The 21683-nt window shown below is 41.0% G+C and overlaps 2 protein-coding genes across 2 annotated transcripts in view; both read left to right on the forward strand.

The window, feature by feature from the left end:
- Positions 1–3502: 3502 nt before the first annotated feature.
- Positions 3503–17164, forward strand: LOC115048836 (neuronal calcium sensor 1). The gene is made up of 10 exons (XM_029510624.1): positions 3503–3609; positions 4176–4279; positions 5343–5485; positions 8615–8639; positions 13503–13641; positions 14777–14855; positions 15350–15438; positions 15516–15593; positions 16193–16300; positions 16797–17164. The coding sequence occupies exons 3-9, from the start codon at positions 5422–5424 to the stop codon at positions 16289–16291; spliced, it is 573 nt and encodes a 190-aa protein (XP_029366484.1). The 5' UTR covers positions 3503–3609; positions 4176–4279; positions 5343–5421; the 3' UTR covers positions 16292–16300; positions 16797–17164.
- Positions 17165–19403: 2239 nt separating this feature from the next.
- The window catches only part of hmcn2 (hemicentin 2), a 41154-nt gene continuing 38874 nt past the window's right edge, over positions 19404–21683 (forward strand). The window contains exons 1-2 of the mRNA XM_029509858.1: positions 19404–19830; positions 21446–21516. Coding sequence (XP_029365718.1) covers positions 19572–19830; positions 21446–21516 — 330 coding nt within the window. The 5' untranslated portion in view covers positions 19404–19571. The remainder of the gene's footprint in view (positions 19831–21445; positions 21517–21683) is intronic.

The following is a 21683-nucleotide window of genomic DNA, read 5'->3' on the forward strand; positions in this document are numbered from 1 at the left end:
TTGCCCTGTTTCTTCTCATTTCAATGTCAAACAGAACGATTTATATCCTCCAAAATGTATTGAATGTTGTGCTCATTGTCACAACCTTTTGCATGGATACTTTAGTTCACTAGATTTTGCATTGCGTAGCCAAACCTCTTAGCATTTAATTTTGAGATGCATTCATGTAGAGTGGCTCTGGCTGGTACATAAAAGGTTTCTCGTTCATCTGCTTTTCATTTCATCCATCTGTCACTTTGTTGTAAAAGATTCATGTGTGCAAAAACTGTTAACCTGTCTATTTAAGGCAGCCTGTCACCCTAAAGTCCTTATGTGTGGATACTGAATAAAGAGGAAAATCAGTGCTACAATTTTACTGGGTTGGTTTGAAAGAAAATTATTACAGATGTTAATCTCTAAAACTGGCAAGGGAACCTGCCTCACTAAACATAGGCTTGACAGACGGAGCCCTAAAATTTAATTTCTTGCCTTGACAATGGCTTTTTTTTAATCTGCAACTTATCAATTGTTATTATAACTAGAGGGCCCTGGTGAAATCTAGCACGTCTTTAATGTCTGACTCACTGAAGCTGTGTTTGTGTTCAAAGTTTGGTGTATGACTATTTATAAAACTGCCAGAGTGATGGATCAGACATTGAATCAAAGTTACAGCCATACATAAAAATATCACCAACAAATGGCCTCATAACATCTTCCTTGTCAAATATACGGATGTTTCTCTTGATCTCTGCGTGCTCTGTTTATCAGCCACTCTGTGCTCAAGTTGTAATGTAAGAAAATATGTAAACACAAGAATATTTCCTCCTGCTGATGGAGTTTTTCCTGCTAACTGAGACTAATATTGTGTTGATAGAATATTGTCAGCTCTGAAATGATGGCTTTCCAGCATGTAATGTAATACTGATTGTGCTAAAGCTCAGTGGCACCACAAATTGCAAAGATATTTTCCAGGCAATCCTTTCTTTCCTGTACTCCACCAGCTGTTTTAGCATATGTTAGCATATCATAGTGATGTGAGGACACTGCAGGGGCATTTAATGATTCCCCTGCACTAATGATGATGATTTAATGATCATAGTGTGTGGTTTGGGATGAATAGTAAGTCCACATTTTTTTCCACAGGGTAAGTGCTTTTGTAGAGTGCCTTCAAATGATAGTAAGTGTTTGGCATTGTGCATTACTGTTAAGTGGAAATGCCAGACTTTATAACGTGAATTACAATCACATACTAAGCAAAGAAAATGGGAATTAAGTGAAATTTTGACATATTGCATTCTGGATATTTCGAGCAACATTGTTTTGTGATACAAAAGTAGAAAAATCTGAAATGTGTTTCCTCTGCGACTTCTATTAGCAATATAGTAGTAAACAAAATTGAAGAGAATGATTTCCTTAGGGTTAAGATAATTAAAAACAAAACAAAACAAAACAAAAACACTTGGAATGTTTGCCTTTCCACTCAAAACCCCCTCATTCTTTTCTGGCGCACAGTTTGGTTGATGGTGTTGATATAATCAAAACTGATGAAATTAACATTGTGTGCTGGATGGAAAAGGTTGTTGTACAATCCTCTGCAAATAAAATGGGTAATCAGAGTTAAGGTCAGTCCGCCCTCTGACTTTGCTTAAGACAAATGATATTTTTAAAATAATCAGCCATTTACTCAAGTTTTGGCTGCTTTCAAATCTGCAGCATAAAAAGATGAGGAATCCATTGATTTATCCCATTTAGTATGGCCTTTCCCCTGCGCCTTGTCCCCTCTATTCCTATGAGACTACTATAGCTGCAGCTGACTGGAACAAGGGACTGAAGGAAGGGCACTGAATACTAAGCTGGCCAAATCACACGCCCTACATTTAGATTCAACTCTCCCATGAATGTGCAGAAAGCTCCTATCCGGCTACAAAATGATGGTGTAGAAGTTATTAATGGACAAATCCTATAAGTGAACATCTGTTGGCCCACTGCTGATGGGAGGATGCATTTTAATAAGCTGAATGTGGAATGGTCTGAATGCAAAGTTTGGATCCATGAGCACAAGTGACATGAGCAACAAGCATGAGGAACAAATGAGACTCGTGGGAAAAATGACTCGGGCTTGCATCTTTCCTGCAGCTTAATAACCAATCAATTCATGTGAAGACTGCAGAACATTAATCATTTGCTTGAGACCAATTCGAATTCCTGTCCTTCTTCAGCAAACATTATTATTCCCTTATTCCAACATTGGATGGTTTCTAGTTGGCCCTGCATTCTCAAAATAAGTTATTCTATTAGGCTGTGCTTGGATGGTCTTAACCTCCATTTCGCTGGTAGCTTCTTTGAAGTTCTCATCCCACTGTCAAGCCTCTTTCTAGTGGGACACTTATATGATGCGTGGTATTTTTTTTTTTTTTTTTTTTTTTTTTTTTTTACATTATTCCTACAGAAATAAATATTATGACGAGACTTAAAATACCAAAGCTTACTGAATAAAGTTTTTTTTATTTGACACATGAAGATCATTTTAGTATGTACTTTTAGTATGTACTTATGCTCAGCCTGTGAAAACAGAATAAAGTCATTTGTGGATCTGCATGAAGCTCTTAAGGGAAAGATAACCTCCAGGATGTACTTGCTTGAGAGATTAAATTTTTTCATAAAAACTCTGGGGGTGGAGTTTGAAAGACTACTTAGTTGCATCATGGGGATGTTTTTGGAGCTCTCCTTCCGCAACATTAATTTCCACTGTTGTTTACATTCATTCATTGCAATTAACTCCCTTAACTTTGTCAAGGTGCACTGCCTAGTTGCTGAAGAGCCTTAATTGGAGAAAAATAAATATTATCATACATGTCATACATCGTTGTACAGTATTCCAATATACTATAATTAGAGATAAAACTATGTGAACACAAGGGCAGTTAAATGCCAGTTTGCCATCAGGCTCATTAAGACTGCCCTTGCTGTTGTGATGCTACATGGCATATGATAATCACAATCTTTTCGGATCATTATTTGGTTCATTATGCTGTGTCGCAGTGATTAGCCAGCAAAAAAGGGGGGGGGGGGGGGAGGGAGTACCGCCTGACATAGCACGATCAAAATGAAAAAGTAGCTGTTTGCGGGCCATTTAACCCCCAACAGAGAAACCTGTCCTCTCATTTGCTTACTCACTGCGTTAACTTGCGGTAAAACGGGTCAGCTCAAAGTGCAGATCTGCGTGACTGCCCCCCCCCCCCCCCAAAAAAAAAAAAAAAGAAAAAGAAAATAAATAAATAAATAAATAAATTCAATAAATAAATAAATAAATAAGTGGGTCAAAAAGCCAGCCCGAGTGAGATCGACCCTTTACTTCTTCACTTTATGCGAGATGACACGTGTTAACGCTGCTGGAGCATACAAAGAGTCAGTGTGAGCGACGTCAGAGTCGTTCGGGCGCGGAGCTGAGCTGGTCGGGGCCAGCAGCGACGTCACTCCCTGACGCCGGGCCCAGAGCTCAGCAGACGGCCGTCCGCGCAGCAGCGAGCCGCTCAGCTCCGGAACTCAGCCGACACCGCGGGGGCATCGGCGGCTCTCCGTTTCTGGGACTGTCTCCCCGGACGGCGACTTTCTGCCGCCGCAGCTCAGGTAGACCGCTTTCCCCCCCCCCCACCCGTTTGTTTTGTGTGTGTGTTTTAAGTAAACTAGCCAGAAGCACCAGCCGGTGAGTACAAAGACTAGCCGGCTCCTCGCCACAAACTGTGTGTTGCTATGGCGCTGCCTGGCAACGTCCCACACTGCTGCCGCCGCTAAACGCGTCTGACCGCCGTCTGACCGCCGTCTGCCGAAAACACTCCGGTAAACACCGGCCGAGCTCACTTTCTCATGTCTTCATTCATTTGCCACGGATTTGAATGTGCGCGGGGGGCGTATTAGTTGCGTGGTTTCCACCCGGCCACCTGTTTTTTTAAGAGACTTGAACCGACTTAACGCTACAGCTAACGTGCTTCCCATTTAGTGGTGCCAATGTGAGGCAGGGAACTTAAATGTGCTCGGCTCACCGACACTCGCTGCGCTTTGCTCCCCTGTTGGCTGCAGACAGTGGAAAGGTTGTTTTGTTTTTGTTTTGTTTTTGTTTTTTTTTCAGTGAAGTGCCCATGTGTCTGTGGCTTTAGGTGACAGTGCCTTTCTTACTGATCTGTTTATTTCCACAGTATCGAAGTGATACCAGCAAGCTTAACATGGTGATTGCCGGCGTGCCATCCTTCAGAAGGACATCACCGGACATGGGCGTGAAGAGCAGATGTTTACTGTGAAGGTGCCTTAGTTTTGTGTTCTCTGTGGCTCGCACAGCTGCTGTGGTTTTGGATCAGTGAATGCCAATGCCTGTGATAGAAAGAAATTCCATTATCTCTCATCTCCTCTCTGCTGTGACAGAGAGGAGGAAATCACCATGCCATGCTGTGGAGAGGCTGGTAAGGAGGGAGCATTATGACTCAGAATGGAGGAGAAAAGAAAACTGTCACTCTTCAAATCCGCCTATAAGCGTGGTAGACAGCGCACATGCTTATTTTAAGAGCAAGACCAGATCCCTTTCTCTCTCTCTCTTTTTTTTCGCTGTTCAGCTGGCATCTAGAACTGCAAAGCTATGTAGGGAACTGGCTTCCTCTCATCTTTCATAAATTATTACTGAAACCTTTTACTTTTCCCCCAAACTTTTGTCTATATACATTCCATGGATTAGAGTTAATGCTTTGAGTGAGAGCAAAGTGCAGCAGGGTGAATCCAAGGCAAGCTCTGTTCATTGTATTTTAGTTTACACACCTCCTTATCTCAGCTGTCAAGAGGGAGGATTCTTTTCTACAGTAACTTACCCAAAGCAAAAGAGATAGTGGTGAGAAAGGAGGGGTGGGAGGAGTGAGAAGAACAGAGAATGACTGTGAAGGAGAGAGCGTGCTTAACCCAGCCACTGAGTGACTCTTGTATCCAGGATGAAGGTAGCAACGCATCCAAATGCGAACTCTTTGCCCATGGATTGCTGTGAAGGAAATGAGTTGGACATATAGGGATGCAGCAGCACCTGTATAGACTAAACAACATGCTGGCCCCTCTTCTTAGGGCTCCTGGGGCTTGACTTGTCTGTATGGAGTGCCAGGGCCGATGATTGAGCAGATCATGACCACAGTCAGAGTGATCCACCCAGAACGATAGACTCAGTTGACTTGAACAGGAGTTTTTTTTTTTTTTTTTTTTTTCCCCCCCACCGAAAACAAAACGAACCAAAAAACAAAATGAAACCACGGCAAACCAATATCATTTTTCTCTTACCTCAGTGGTGTCATTGCACCTAAACTGGCAAACATTTTGTATGTTTTTGGCAGAAGAGCGGATTGGAGAGGAGGTAGTAACAGTTGCTGCGTGCCAAGGCGGGTTTGGAGGTGTGGGTGAGAGCTGAAGATCATGGGTAAATCAAACAGCAAGCTCAAGCCAGAGGTGGTGGAGGAGTTGACAAGGAAAACCTACTGTGAGTACCTTTTCATTTTTTCTGGACTTTTCAAATCACAAATGCAGTTCTCAGCAAGACTCTATGAATTTAGCTAAAATATTATACAGGATGTCATAGGAACGCATAAAACTTAATTTATTGCTGCTGTTTTGAAATCACATTGCCAGCCACTGTGTTCCATGCAGGCTTTACAGAAAATAGACCTGCCTGTTGGAATGTATTCATATTTTACACCAGTTTTTCAGCAAGAGTAGAACAGGGAAACAGCTAAATATTGGCTGAGAATATGCTCACTGTTTGACTGAAATTAGCATTTAAATGTTATCTATCAACTTGTAATTGATTATCAACCAAAAGTTGTAATCAACACCTTTAGGTCACAGTAAGGGCATTTATTACTATGGAGATGCTGACTTCCTGTCAGCTAGTTAGCACATAGACCATTTACATATGTAAATATTTTACAAATGTATACATACACAGAAAGACTTGTATAATATAAAGAGATTCTGTAATAATTCATTTAATGCATTCCATGCCAAATAGATGATAAAGGAAACTAGTCCACAGAGACTCACAAAAACAGTGGGACTACATGAGTGAATGAACCAAACCTGAAACTTGTCCACACAGCACTGCACGTCCATGGATTCTTGTTCTTTCTATTTAACAGGACATTGCAGACTGACAGGTTTTGGTTTTCCCACCCTGCTTGAGCCCATATAAAGAATTTATTGATACTCTGCTGCTGAACAAAGACACTTTTTTCCCCACGATCTTCAATCAAATTTGAACCCAGATTGCAATTATAATTACCACAAGAATGTCTGCTCGGAAAACACTATATTAATCATTTGTGTTTTGTTTCTGGAGCAGAGCATTATTATTATTATTTGAGCAGTACAGCATGCAGGTGTGGGTGGGAGTTGACATCCATTGGCTGGTTAATGACAGTGTTATTTGTGTGGTGAGTCTCCCCAGCAGAACCAAGGAAGGCAGGAAATTGCCGTGGAGGAAGATTGGGCTTCGTGTTGGGTTTGGCTGTTTGCTGCTGTCCTTTACTCGCTCCCTTTATCACTATCTCTTTCTATTTCCCCCTCAGTCTCTCTTTTTCCCTCTTACCCTTTTACCCTGTCTCTGTCTGTATGCCCTAATTGCCCTCTTTGAGCAGGGAATGGAATAGTATAATTAGGATCTTATCTGGTTAGCATCGCTGAGAGGGGCACCAAGCTTTCTCTCCCAGCGTGATCATCTGCCTTGTTCTGTTGTTGCCTGAATTGAGCCTCTCTCTCTTGCTCTCCCATGAGAAGCTTTTTCTGCCATTTTAGTCAATGCTTTCCTTTAGTTCTTGACAGTCTGGGGACTTAGTACATTTCTGTAGGCCTATGTGTCTTCTTGTTTAAGTCATAGAAGAAGTGGGGTGTTTTCTCTCAGCTAATGCCCTGTGTGTTGACAAGCAACCAACAAGGCCAGAGCAGATCTAAGGCGTGTCTGGTTCTAAATAACTGTTTGTGCCTATTTTCTGCTTTTCTGTTGGTTTGGAAATGCCTCAGAAAATTATTATGGCCTTATCATCTCAATGAAATACTTTCATGGCCAAAGACAGTATTAAGACATGAAAGGCTCAGAGTAACCATTTTTAACCTGCTGTTAGTGAAAACTTTGATTGCAGAAAGGTTGCAACCCCCCCAGATATTAGTTATCATAATTTAGCACAGAATTGCTTTTCTTAATGACTATTCTGGCATCTCATGGAAGGACCAGCAGTCCTATTGAAATGGCTATAGGATTTAGGTTAAGCCTCTGTCATAACATGAGGATTTTATAAGTTGTCAAAGCCATGAAGAGGCTCACAGTGACAGACTGCAAGCTGGATGTGTTCTAGCAGACCCTGAAAGGCCAACCGGCTGAGTGGACCCTGCTCTCCTGCAATTGGCTGATTGCATTATTGCCCATTGCCTCTGACTGAGTTATATAATAACATTTTTTTATTAAATCAAAGCCATGGTAAATTGCCTCAATTTTTGACTACATTGACTTTTCAGGCCAATTTAATGGTAGCTTGGCATTGCTGACAGTCGTGAGATCGACCCTGACATTTATTGCCAATGAAAGGGTCACATGATGGGTTTCTTGGTGAAATGCTCAGCAGAACAAATTGAGGTCAAGATTTATGGCAGACAAAAGCTACTTGACCAGGCCTCTTTATTGATAGCCTTTGTATAATTTTGTTCCAGCACTTCACAAGTTTCTAAACTGAATACTTCTGTAAATCTCATGGTAAAGTATTTTCAAAAAAATTATTTACTCATGTCATTAGTGCATTTTTGATATCTGACCAGTCAATTTGAGGCCTTTGGATAATTGGAACTGGCTAAATTTTTTGTAGTAAGTGGATGTCTAACTCATAATTTCCCTTGTTGGATATGTTTTCTTATAGGAGTTGCTCAATGTTAAACATTAGAGTGGCAGAAATTATCACTTGACAAACTAGCTCTTTGTTGTATAAACCTCTTGCTTTACCTTGGGAGCAGCCAAAGGGTAATACCCAGTGTCTGTCCTCAGACTTGAAACAAAATGAATCTCTTCTGAATCTCTCCCATAGGAAAACCTGGTTAAACTAATTTTATTGGTTTTCAGTCCTTGTTTTCATTAGTAACCTCTGGGGCCAAGAAGCTTAAAGTTGTTCAGGTTAGTTGAGAGAAAGTAAGGACACAAGGGAAAGCCATGAGGGATTGGCAGATAATTGAGCTTGCGTGGGCATGATAGCATGTCCTGCCTCCTAAACTCTTCTCTTTGTCAAATCTGCAGATGACCTTCATTCTTTCAGCCTTGGTTGTCTTTTCGCAGCTCCCTGGGGTTCACTCCTACTTGTTCTCTGTGCTCTGCTGGCCAGGAGAAATCTATCATGTCATAGTGTGCTAGAATTGATGAATTCTACACTCCACCTAACAGTGCCATTTTCCAAGTTGACACTGTTGAATATTTTTGGTCAAGTCAGAAGATTTGTGTAAGATGGGATTGGGCCAAGAAGATTAATGATGCTACTATTTGGCACCTGTGTTGTATTAAACAGCCAGCTATTTTTTTTACTAGGACAACCAAAGTTTTTCTCTAAACTAAAGTAACTTTTTATTTCTCTTACAGTTACGGAGAAAGAGGTGCAGCAGTGGTAAGTGTTTTAATGAGAATATTCATTTCCTCATGCGAGGCTAGCCATATATTTGTAATTGTGTCTTTGCTGGTAGAGCTTGCCAGGGAGTAGGGGGGGCCTAATCTTGACCCACTTGCAAATGCTCCATATACGTAAATTTTTCTTGAGTCCACCATGCGAGCATTTACAGTTGGCTTGATCGTTGATTTGAAGCCATCTCTCTCACACTACCCTGAAGACAGACGCCTTCTGAAAATAGAATGACTTTGAAGCCTTACTGAGACTGAGTGACTTTAGAGGCTGATAGCGTTGATACAAACATTTCCATGATGCATTCCTCAACAACCTTTTGCTCCGTTCACAAAAAGGGATGTTTGATAATGGAAGAATGTCGGGGGCACAAGGTTGTTTTACTCTCAGGCGCTTAATGACTACGTGGCCCCACAGCCTCCACAAGGTTGCTGATTAGTAATCCTCACTGTCAGATTCTGTACCTATTAGTCAGTGTGACCCGCAGTAGCATCATCTGGCAGAAGTCTAGACTTTGTCTGTTCGCAGCCTGTGCTCACTGTGTTGTAACACGTACTTACATGTATCCAAATGAAATGTATCTGTGAAACAGAAACACCTTATAAGATAAGTCTCACTGCTGTGGTGACATTGGTGATTATTGTTAAGGTGTGATTTTTTTTTTTTTTTTTTTTTTTTTTATAGACAGCATGTTACAGAGAAGATTCAAGCATGAGGGTTGTCATTTCTTTTGCTTGGTGCAGCCTGCTGTTGGGCCATTGTTTCTTTAAAAATGAAAAACAAAAAAAACAAACAAAAAAAAAAAAGAGTATTTCACAGGAGGGAGCAAGCAATCAAGTGATCACTGTTGCACGTTCACACTTCGGTTGTCCTGCTTTTGGTTTTGCATTTCACGACCTAATTCTGCATGCATGAAAAGAGCTCTGCCTCCTAAGCTATTTGCTGTTCATGTTCACTGTTCACTGAAAGGGGACAGGGCACACAGCCACACAGCAGCAGCAACAACGTCAGATATCGCTGTGAATTGGCAGGTCCAGAGCCTCCATGCCGGCCTGTCTCTGGTGCTGACTGAGTGTACTGGGGTGGAATACCCCCCTGCCCACCACCGCGACCATGCTTAAACCCCTTCCCTTTGGTGGCGCAGCCAGCTATCTCACCATCATTCTGGCTTTTTTTCACAGAAAACTTGCATGAGACCTCACTTGAAGATCAGCAGCAATCAACTTGACTGAGTGTGAGGGATGAAAGGGAATTTTACCAGGGGAAATGCCAGATGGTGTGTAATTAGAGCACAGGCACAGACACAGAAGAATTAGCAGGGTTAGATAAATGCCTGTGTTGTGCATTAAATTTGTTCCCCTTTCTAATTCTCCTCAAAGGGAACATCATTAGTATGCCTGAGGCCTACCTGAAATCAATAGCAAAATACCATAGAGCAGTGATGTTCCTGCCAGCAAGGCAAGAGCAAGAGAAACATCCTGCACAACTCTTTAGCGAGCCACAATGGTAAATGCCAAGAGTAGGAGCCAGTGATAAATACTTTATCTTTATGCTGGTTCCCAGTGGAGTCTGATGCACAATGGCACGTCTGCTACATGTTGCAGTATGGACTTGGATTTTTTCTCTACTGTATGTACAGTCTGAGCATGCAGCAAACAACAGTGTTACCAAGCCAGAATCCTTCGCATGCATTTTTGGAAAATGGAAGAGATTCTGATAACTGCTGATTATTAGTTCACACAATGCAAACATGCAGACATACAGACACTTGTACTTTTCTTACTTTATCTATTTTACCAATGCATGGGTGTACAATGTAACTGTTCAGCTAGCAACTTGTGCATAGTAGTGAGCCTTATATAGAGAATCCATACCTTGGAATTTCACTACCAAGCCACTGTTAAAACAATATTTTAGGCAAACCTTTGATAAGCCATAACTAAACAATATAAAATGTGATAGTTTAGATCTGACAATCTAAAATATATCCGTCAGCAGATATTTTTTCTTTAGTCAGATAAAGAATAATAATGCTTGACGTGGATGTTCTTTTACAATGGGCATGAAATTCTTTTTTTAAGGCTGAAATAGTCATATAGTCTATAACTTAAGGTGAACTGCACTGATTTTATCTGATTATCTTTCACAGTGCTCACATATGTGTGTGTGAGAAAATCTTTTTGTGGCTCCAGAGGGAGTGTGTTAAATCTCTTAAGCAGCCACTAGTAATGCCAGCTGAATCAGTCTCACTTGGGGCTGAAGACTGCAAGTTAGAAAATGAAAAAAGTCAGTATGCATGGAGTTAGAAACAAGTGCTGTTACCAGACCTCTTTAACCTACTCCTAATCTCTGCTTGAGGCTGAATGTTTGAAACTGTGTCAGCAGCTGTTAACATGGAACACCCAAACCCATAACAGAACTGTAAAATGTAAATGCAAATAATTAATGTTTTGTTTCTGAGGGAAATTCAATTAAGTTTATTATAGCCAAAAAATTGATTTGTTACTCTACTTTTCATCATTCAGGGTATCCAAAAAAGAGCAACAGAGAAACACTCTTGATCACTCTTTAGATGCTGTTTCTCTCTTAAACTCTCTTAAAACAATAACATGCACCTCACCACACATGAGACAAGACCTTAAGGTGCTCTTAAAATTGTAACAAATAGACACAGAAAAGAAACCTTCCTCTGGCACTCTAGGAAACCAAAAGGTACTGAAGTAATTTAGAATGCCACTTCTATAAAGTAGTGTGACTCACAAGGAACACATTTAAATAGGTTGTCAAAAAGAAAGCAGCATAAGCTGAAATATCCTTTTAACCTTCTAGCCTTTATATTTCCCACAATGCAACTCAAGATTGGCTTTCATAATTACTATTGACTCCTAAATATCCACTCTTAAACTGCACGACTCTCCTAGACCACAGAAGACTATGTACTTTAAAATACATAGCAGTGACAGCCTCGCAGCGTCATCATCAGGATGTTTATCTTCTTCAGTGCACTGCAGGCAATTGGAGAGCTTTTTCCACTGTTATTTATGTGACTCCAATCAGACAGTTATGTAATTTCTGCTCAACACATAGTTTTATATCAATTTGTAATAAGCGAATATACCAGAATGGGAGTACCAATTTATTAGTTAATCCTTTCATTTGCCATACAACTTGTACTTTTAGGGTTGCAGGTGGCTGAAGGCGAGAGAGAGTTCAGCTGGTAAAGAGAAACATGAAGCCATTCACACTCACATTCAAACTAGTGTGCAGTTCAGATTAGCCAGTTCAGCTGACCTGAGGAGGTCAGCAGCAGCAACATCCCAGAGCGCCCTGTAGTCTGCTTGGTTGATATTTGACCCTAAGTATTATGATTGTTGATGTTAAAATAGTTATTTTAGCCATGTATTTTTTTTTTTTTTTTTTTCACTGTGGCATCACCCGTGACACCAAACGGTTTTGTTTTTTTTTTTTTTTTTTTGTTTGTTTGTTTGTTTTTTCACTTTGCTTTTGGCTCTTGTGTTAAATTAAGGATGTATTGTACTCGGAGTTGAGGCCCCATATAGGTCCATTTGGGTTGCTTACTTCAACCCAGCACCTCTATATACATATTATGATCACCGATGTTGTTGTTTTTTTTTTTTACTGTACAATGATGCGAAATAAATGTAAAAATTTCTTTAATGTCCAAACACACCAAAGTGTGGGACTTTGTAAATATGGCACCTAAAATGCAACCTGTATGGACAGTAGAACTATGGAGTATCTGTATCACGTGGCGTTTTATTTGGTTTCCATAAATATAACATTCTATAATGGTAGATTAAAAACCATTTGAGAGTTCAGGTGAAATAGGATGGGCCTTGATTATGACATACTTTGTTTGTTCTGTACTTTGAATATCAATTAGGCTGTATTCTGCATTATAGGGAGCTAAACTTTCCTTCTCTGCCTATCTCCAGATAAGTCAAATGCATCAATTACATGGTTCTGCTGTCTTCTCTTTTCTCCTCTTGCGAATCTCTTTCCCAGCTGCTCCTCAAAGAATCTCACCATCTCTTTGACTATATAGAGCTGGCTTCATTATCTCCCTGGCAGATTAAAAGTAAAGAGTTTTAAGAGGAGTGAAGAGCCAGAATGTTAGTGGAAAAGATCTCTCCTGACCTTCATTCTTCATCAGAGCACTCTCTGTAGCCTTAATTACAGCCTTGGCTCATTTTGAACAGCTCCAACTGAATCAGAGGCGAACACACAGAGTTCCCTTTGTGTGAACTTGTCATTTTTTCTGTTGACCAAGAGCAAAAGCTTTCTGCAATACTTTTTTTTAACTAAAGAGGGTTATAATTTCTTGCTTTTCATCAAGTATTTGTTTTTGTAAGGGCTAACATTCTCTTCTTTACTCACTTACCCGTTATGGTCTATTTAGAGTTAGGCTGCTGTGTTCCTTTATGAAGACATACAAGCAAACTACCTAACTTTAAGCGACTGTGCTTGAAATTGCTTATGAAATGCTTCTATATTTAGGCTAATGGAGATGTTAAGTCAGTCTCTAGATATGTATTTTCCAGGGGTGAGAGGAAGCTCTCGGATTTATCTTTCAGCTACGCATATTATCAAAAGAGGACTAGAGTAATTTGATTATAGTTAACCACTCCAGGCTTGCTATTGGATTAAGGCGATCGTCTTATCGGTGAATGAGACAAGTAGCTTTGCACTTCACCTTTTTTGATCTAGCAAGGCTTTCAAACTGATTTCAGTCTGCCATCTTTGTCTTGTCTTGTTATAATTATCCACTGTTATTACATTATTACAGATGTTTCAACCCTACAAATAAACTAAGTTTTCTTAAATTTTCAGGTACAAAGGTTTTATTAAAGATTGTCCAAGTGGGCAGCTTGATGCTGTCGGTTTCCAGAAGATATACAAGCAGTTCTTTCCTTTTGGAGATCCGACAAAGTTTGCCTCCTTTGTCTTCAATGTTTTTGATGAAAATAAGGTTTGTATTCAGACTTATATACTCAGATTCTTTTGCAACTTGAGAATGACAGAAACATGGTTTTGAATTGCTGATGTAAGGAATTTGGGGATAAGATGATAAGCCAAGTTTTAACAAAAAATGGCATTTATCTAAAATTCACCTCAAAGGAGCTGCACAAGATTATTCAATTTGTGTTTACTAAGACAAACTGTTGGTGAGCTGGGATGTTGGTGAGTCCCTGAAGGTTTATTGACTTAAGTTAAGAAGCTTTGCTTTGGGGCGATCAGAAAACTCCTTTGTCTAATCTCAATCTATGACCTTCATAAGCTTCATTTGCTACCCCATAGTTGGAGAGAGCATTAATCTTATCTGGCTTTATGACATATGTAATCAGCAGTGCATGTCTTCAACAACATCTGGATGGTCAGATGTCTGGTAAAGATAAGGTTAGTTGACCCCAAGGCCATGAAGAAGAGTGCTTGGCTTTTACCCTGAAACTAAATTTTGGCTCGACTATTGCAAGTTCCTGGTAAAGTGGCTGTTAATTGTGAGACTATGAATTGACAAATTTCTGAAAGCTCCACTACCAGCCAATTTATATGCATGGCTTGTTGTCCTCAAGTTGTTTTCACTTGGAATGTGAGCAGCATTTCTTTTATGCAGCATTACAATTTGATTTCACTAAGTCTCATGCAGCTACTTGAGGCTCGAGGTCATAGCTTGATGAGCTGGTCTGAATGACTGCTGTTGGAGCCGTTCTGAGCTTTCATTTTATATTTGATGACTCGCAATGTTAGCAGACTTTTGATGAACGCTGAATGTGTGGAATTTTTGTAATAATATGAAACATTGCTATCCCAAATATTCAGTTGTATGTTAGTGTGCTGTTACTTTGTGACTATGAGCCACAAGCATCCATCCTACTAATGACCAGAGGTGACATATTCCTGCCTCAGGAGAGAGCCAGGTGCAGGGCAAAAAATAGCAGCTGACTCAGAGCTCAAGCCCCATTTTCAGCAGAATAGAGCAAGGACATCATGAAAGAACAGCAAAGGAGTTTGTTAAAGTACAGACACAACAAGCAAGAAGTAAAATGCTCATCTTGTTTCTGGGCCATTTTCTCTCTCTTTCTCTCCCTGTTGTCACTCTGTAGGATGGACGCATAGAGTTCTCCGAGTTCATACAGGCCTTGTCAGTGACTTCTCGGGGGACTCTGGATGAGAAGTTGAGATGTAAGATGATGCCAAGTTCTCCCCTTTTTTTTGACTTTGAAATGGCAAGATTTAGGATTGACTGATGTGCACTGCACATGAAAGAGGATTGTGGTTGTGTTTCCATAGACTAGCAAATCAGAGGTCCTGAAGAAGGTGCATCAGACATCTGCAAGCTGGAGCTCATGACCAAAACCCTCAACTTTTATTTTTAAGCATAAATTTAAGATCTATGACCATTATTTATATCCAGAAGTACCACTGTAGCTTTTTGAACTGGGAAGCCAACATGAAAGGCTACTATCTGTCATTTCTCAGTTTTCACCAACTCCAACACACAAAACTTAGTGTTTTCTGCAATCCATGAAAATGAAATGTATATTTAATATCATCTTTGGTTGTAACTTTTGTATTGACAGTAGCAGTTTGATCTCAATATGAGCTCAACTACTAGAGGTGGTTGTGAATATCCTTGCTGCAGTAAAACCTATGTCCTATAACATCTCTCCACACAGGGGCTTTTAAATTATATGACCTTGATAATGACGGCTACATTACCCGTGATGAGATGTTGAACATTGTAGATGCCATATATCAGATGGTGGTAAGTTCTATAAAATTTTAAAATTTAAACCTGTATTTTGTTTTAATGGCACAAAGTGTAATGATTTGATATCTTAGGGAAACACTGTGGAGCTGCCAGAGGAAGAAAACACACCAGAAAAGCGAGTGGACCGCATTTTTGCGATGATGGACAAGGTTTGTATTTAAACAATCCCCAAAAGACTGAAGTGATTAAAAACAACGATCATGCATTAATTCCACCATTTGATATTGCCTTCCACAGTTTAACATCAAACTTTGCATGACACTGCTGCAAGTGCAGTAGTGAGACTTAGTTTAACATCAAGAGGACTGTATATGCTTTTCTTTCCCCCTCAGGGGTTTGACATGGACACTGTTAAGATTTGAGCTTTTAGTTGTAGCCATCACAGTGTCAATAACACTGCAGTCTATAAACATTATATACAGTGTCCTCCACCCCCCTGCCCTGGGCACTATGCCCGCTCCCTCAGCCCCAAGACTCTCTCATCTTTAGTGAAAGATTAGATGTAGCTTGCATAGGCATGTTACTGCCAAGATCAGCCCATTGGTCTAGTTTTGCAGTACAGCAGCAATTAATGATTTGTATTGGCAGGGTGGCTAACATCCAAGTGCACTGAACCAAAGATCAGTCCAACAGCATAGACCAGGAATAGAATAATTTGGCTTGAGAGCCTCTTTTGCCCCCTTCTGGTAACTGTGTGCTAGAACATGAACAGACTTCAGTTTCATTTTGTCCTCCATTTCCCCCTCAGAATGCAGATGGGAAGTTGACTCTGCAGGAGTTTCAGGAGGGCTCAAAGGCAGACCCCTCTATTGTTCAGGCATTGTCACTCTATGATGGACTTGTGTAGAAATGTAAGGTAAGTGAGGTGTTAATTAGCTAGCTCCTCCATGCTCCTCTGCTTGGTTGATTTGTTTTCAATCCCAGGTCACACTTAAACACCAAGACAGCAGTGTGTAATTCTAAATTCATCAGAGCAAAACATAAAAGAACGTTCATTCACTCCATGAGCTGAAACAAAAAATAAGGAAGCCTCTTTCTGCTCTCAGTTTGTTGCTATGATTTATTCAAATGCCCCACTTGTTTGCTGGCAATCAAATCGTCCTGCAGTCCTCAGTGAAGAGCGAGAGAACCCTCTCCTCTCACTGACTATTGTAATGCATCAGCCTGTGCCAATGGTGGCTGACATCCTGTTCAGCATTCTGTCAACTGTGAAGTGAGCTTGTGAAGACATATTTTAGTAATGCATGATCTCTGTTCTGTGTTACTGTGCATGCTCTGCACACACATTGGTTTGATGATACTACTACTCAGTGTCTTCTGTTCAAATGCTAATAACTCCTACATCTGTTCAGATGGATTGAACTCAGCATCCTCCTGCGTGTTACACGCCAATCCAGCACCATCAAACCTGTACCAGGAGGAAGCCACATTTAACTTGCTTATCGAGATGTGGACTGCAAATTTCTGTCGCACGGCCTCACAGCATCTGTCAAGTAGCTGTTCGTGTACATTTCCACCAAGGATTGTGAAGAAATACAGATAATTCAGATAATTTAAACACGTCAGCAAAATCCTCAGTCATTTATCTGTGCTTCTACAGTTATGTGGCACTGCATACATCCTTGAGTGTCGTGGACTGTGTGTGAGCATTTTTGCAAGTGCAGTGTTGTGGTTTCCCCGCGGACAGAAACCCAATTCCCTCAGAGGTGTTAGTGTGCGTCTCGTTCACATACTGTAAAGCAGGGGATGCGCGACAACTGCTCAGAACTGTGCTGCAGCTCCATCACCACATGGAGAGACTGTAAATCCGGGAAAATCTTGAAAAATGTACTACAAGGTGATAATGTCAACACTAGTGTAAACGTTTCAAAAGCAGTATAGTGTAAATTGTATAATGTAAATATAATGGTAATTTATTTTCTGCTTTGCTTCATTTATGGGAATTTTCTCATAAATATGGAATGAGGTTTTATTTTTTATCAAAGGTGTTGAAAAGTATTGCACTGTATTTTTCATCGTGGGATTGTTGTTTTTTTTTTTTTTTTTTTTCTCACAGTCTGATGTTTCTTTTACCTGAGAGAACAGAGATTTTATTTGAAGAAGAAGGGGGGGGGGGGGGGTCTTTTCTATGGATTATTTTACTATGTTTGCAGTCTGTGCATCCCTTTGTGTTTTCACTTCCCCGTCAGCAGGAGCGTCTGGCATCTGCAGTGTTGCCCAGACACATCCTGAGTGACATGACCAAGCAACACAGCCAATTCTCACAGTTTACATCTGAATTGAGCCTCATTATTTCTTCTGAGAGCATTGCGCCCCACCCTCAACACACACAAAGCCCTGGTCGTTGAGAGGCACAAACAGACATCAATTCTGGTTGTAAACCTATTTGCGAGCTCTGTGGTTGCATTTGTCCACCTCATATTTGTCCTGTGTGAGGCCAGAGCATGATGATGCCTCTCTTTTTTTTTTTTTCTTGGATTATTTTTAGTTGGAACATTAAGCTGTTTTATCAGCTTCACTCATTTTATGCCTTATGCAAATGATAATTTACTAAATGATAAATGTCATTCACCTGTTGATTAACAGTATAAGAGCACAGAATAAAATGCATTTTAGTGGCTTTTTTTTTTTTTTATTACTGTATTGTTAGTCTGGATTACAGAAAAAGTGTTGAATTTCGCCTGCTTCTGATCATTTAAGAAACTGTCTAATGGAATGATGGTGCTCAAATGTCTTGAATCACTTCCCAAGAAATTTACCCAAAATGGCACACCGAGCACACTGCATATCACATGCTGTTTAAAATGTCAAGCACTGAAAATCAAATACTACGCCAAGCCACGACACTAATATCACGTCAAGCTTTAGTGCCTGTGCTTTGAGTGAAAGAATGGTGTTTGCAATCTCTGCCTGTAGTATTAGCCTACATTCTGCGGTTGTATAATTAACAATGACTTGTATAAGACTATGATTGATTTGGTGGACTAATGAGGCCTCTGTGTGGAAGTTGTTAGGGTCTGTCTTCTCAGTAGGCCTGCTCAGACCTGCTCTCTGTCCTCTGCTCATCAAGCACAGATGGAAGTGATACCAAGAGGAGCAGGATCAGAAGGGTCCAAAGCTTTGACCAGAGACTACTCTGTTCTTTGGGTGCATCTTTGACCCACCTTGTAATGTAATGTATAGTGCATAGTGTATTTTAACTCTCAAATATATCATCTGTAAGTAAATTCAGCCAAAGACGAGGATGAGAATATTCTGGGATAAGAAAAAGAATAATTTAGATTGATCAGATCTGGGCTGGCTGCTGATCTCACACTAGATGTGCCGCAACTTGACATCCAGCAGGACACCGTTTAATGATAAAACAAAACACATCTCTATTCACATGAGCAACAAAGTAAAAAGGGATAGTGACATTTCTATATGGCACGTCGAGCTATTCCACCCATTCATATGCCAGGGGGATATTTCTCAGGGTGGGCTCCGTTTAAAATTAGATCGGTGTCAGCTGAATATAAACGATGGCTATTTATAAAAACGAGGCTGTTGCTGAGACAATGTTCCCGCCATGTCCAAAATACTGACTCCACAATTTGGTGGTAATGTGCGTAAAGCTGTTAAAAAAAAACTGCGTCTCTAGGGGCCCAACTCAATTGCTGGGGAGAAATGTATTGTAGGGGGGAATGTGGGATAGGGTGAAAGCCTGGAAGTCACAGTGGGGTCGAGTTACACACGCTCACACACTGAAAAATCAGGTTGGCTCTCGGGAACCTTTTAATACCCATCTCCGCCCCCGTTTGAAGCGTCAGAGCACCAGCTCTCCAGGGGCTCTCCAGCACCGAGCCAGTCTGCACGCTCCTCCAAACTTTACGCACGGATGTTCTCCCGTGGACGCATTTTACGCCGGATTTTTATGCGTTTCGGCAGAGGCGTATTGTTCAAAACATCTTCTGGAGCGACAGGAAACAGTACCAGATTTTAGACTGGCTTTGATCTTGACTTTTGAATACTTTGTTCTACTTTTTAATTTGTTTGCCTGTGTGTGTGATCGGCCTCATTCCACCAGACAGATGCAGTAATTCAGAGAAATATTTGAAAAAAACAAAACAAAACAAACAACCCAAAACATGCCTGGTGTCTTGGTGAAGTGCCTGGTCTTGGCGCTGTGTGTCAGCGCGCACAGGCTGCTGGCAGTGCCCCGGCTGGAGGAAGATGATGGATCCGGTGACAGCGCCTCGACCCTGGCCTTTGTATTCGATGTGACCGGCTCCATGTACGACGATCTGAAACAGGTGATCGAGGGCGCCTCGCGGATCCTGGAGAAGACGCTGAGCCGGAGGACCAGACCCATCAAAAACTTTGTCCTAGTCCCCTTCCACGACCCAGGTACTGTTTTCATGTCCCACGTTTCCGTATTTGTGGCCATGATGGTGTTAAAATCTGAATATTTATTTATTATATTTTTAATTATGGCAAAATTAAAGCAATTTACAAGCATTGACTGTGTGGACAGACCTGTAGAAAGACTACAAAGCCACTTGTTGCACCATCACAAATTGTTGCTCAAGCCTCACTTGATTTGAATATTAGAGTTTACTTAAAAAAAAACAAACAAACAAACAAAAAAAAACAGGAACAGGCTCTGTAGCACATCATGCAACTCCCAGTTCACCTCTCCTTCAGAGAGCGGCAGGCTGCACTCTAACTGAGTTCTGATACTGAGACAGTGGTTGGAGGGACAGGTAAGGGTCCTCAACCCCCCCACCCTCATCTATCCTATGTGAGACACAGCTTGAAAATAAGAGTGTTCTAATGGGGGAGGGTGTTTGAGCACTGATGAGAAGCATATGCTGCCTGCTTGTGTGTAATTACCCCAATCTACCCCCCCTCCAAGCTCCAACCCTCCACCTCCCACCCCATCCCACTCCTTCCTCTCCTCCATCCAAGCCTCCGGAAAACCCTCACAGAGCCCAGTTTTCGCCAGCCGGGGGGGATGGTGGGCTGCACTCAAACCACACATTTTGTCTTGTGTTTAATGTGCCCTGCCCTTGGGGACCTTGTAAACTTCCCGGATTGCAAAGAGGCCGCGGTGGCTGAGAAAGAGGTGTGACAGTGCTGTCAGTGTTTTACAGGCCCTCACGAGGGGAAACTAACTTGAAAGACTCTGGTATAGGAAAACAGATCGAGAGTGAGTTGGAAATGTCATCTGCTGACACAGGTTCTGTGTCATTATTGTCACAAAGGTCCTTCAAAATGATATTTGACAGTTGAAATAACAAGCACTGACACAGAAATCATGAGGCTCCACCCGACCTGATGAGGGTCTTCTCTGTAATAACTATAATGAAAAGCTTGTGTTTTCACACAGCTAAAAACATTGTGCCCACTGAGTATTGGCTAATGTTTACTGTCCTTCGATTGGTCCCAGAAGGCGGCCAAGCAAGTGCTCTTATCCATCATTCAGGGATCTGCTGCTGCCCGAGAGTCGAGGAAGTCACCCAGTAGTAAAATGCTGACTGCAGCAACTAAACAAGATAATAGATTAGTCTGACATGATTCAAATTCTGGCCACATTTCAACCATTGTGTTAAACTATGTCATTTTTTTAAATCACTGCACCGCTCTAGCCTATCTGGTGTTGAGTGGTGTGTGTGTGTGTGTGTGTGTGTGTGTGTGAATGATAATCACATCTGGCATAAAAACTACAGGACATCTGATAAATTAAGCTGTGGCTTATTAAGGATTCAGATGCTGTGCTGTAGATTGTTTTTGTTTTCAACCACTGAAGGGGGCCAAGTAAATCCTTTACTATGATACACTTTTACTGTTCAGTTTGGAGAAAAATCCAGACCAAGTTGGCCAATATTTGGTCGCTATGATTAGTTTTGGGGATACAATGTTGAATACTAACCAGAACGCTAGTTATATTACATTATACGTGTTTGCTCCTTTTAAGTTTTCTGTTGGGAGCTTTGATGGCATGCATTCTCTGAACTTACAGATATCGGCCCTGTGTCAATCACCACCGACCCAAAAAAATTCCAGCAGGATCTGCAAGAGCTGTTTGTCCAGGTGAGAATTGGGGCACATGGAATGATTATGCTTTAAGAAGGAACCGACATTCTCTCACTGCAACAAACTGCAATATCTACATTAGCTGCTGATCATAATTGAACTGAGTCTCAATTTATTTGCATATGAATTTTTGTGTTATTTCTTCATTTAAATTCTTCTTCACT

This window comes from Echeneis naucrates, chromosome 9, assembly GCF_900963305.1.
Source record: "Echeneis naucrates chromosome 9, fEcheNa1.1, whole genome shotgun sequence".
NCBI classification, from domain to species: Eukaryota; Metazoa; Chordata; class Actinopteri; order Carangiformes; family Echeneidae; genus Echeneis; species Echeneis naucrates.

Bases quoted from the DNA above. Each gene is read 5' to 3' on its own strand.
- LOC115048836 (XM_029510624.1), top strand. From the start codon at position 5,422: ATGGGTAAATCAAACAGCAAGCTCAAGCCAGAGGTGGTGGAGGAGTTG. The intron at 8,640-13,502 runs GTAAGTGTTTTA...TTAAATTTTCAG, and splicing joins GAGAAAGAGGTGCAGCAGTG to GTACAAAGGTTTTATTAAAG. The intron at 15,594-16,192 runs GTTTGTATTTAA...TTTCCCCCTCAG, and splicing joins TTTTTGCGATGATGGACAAG to AATGCAGATGGGAAGTTGAC.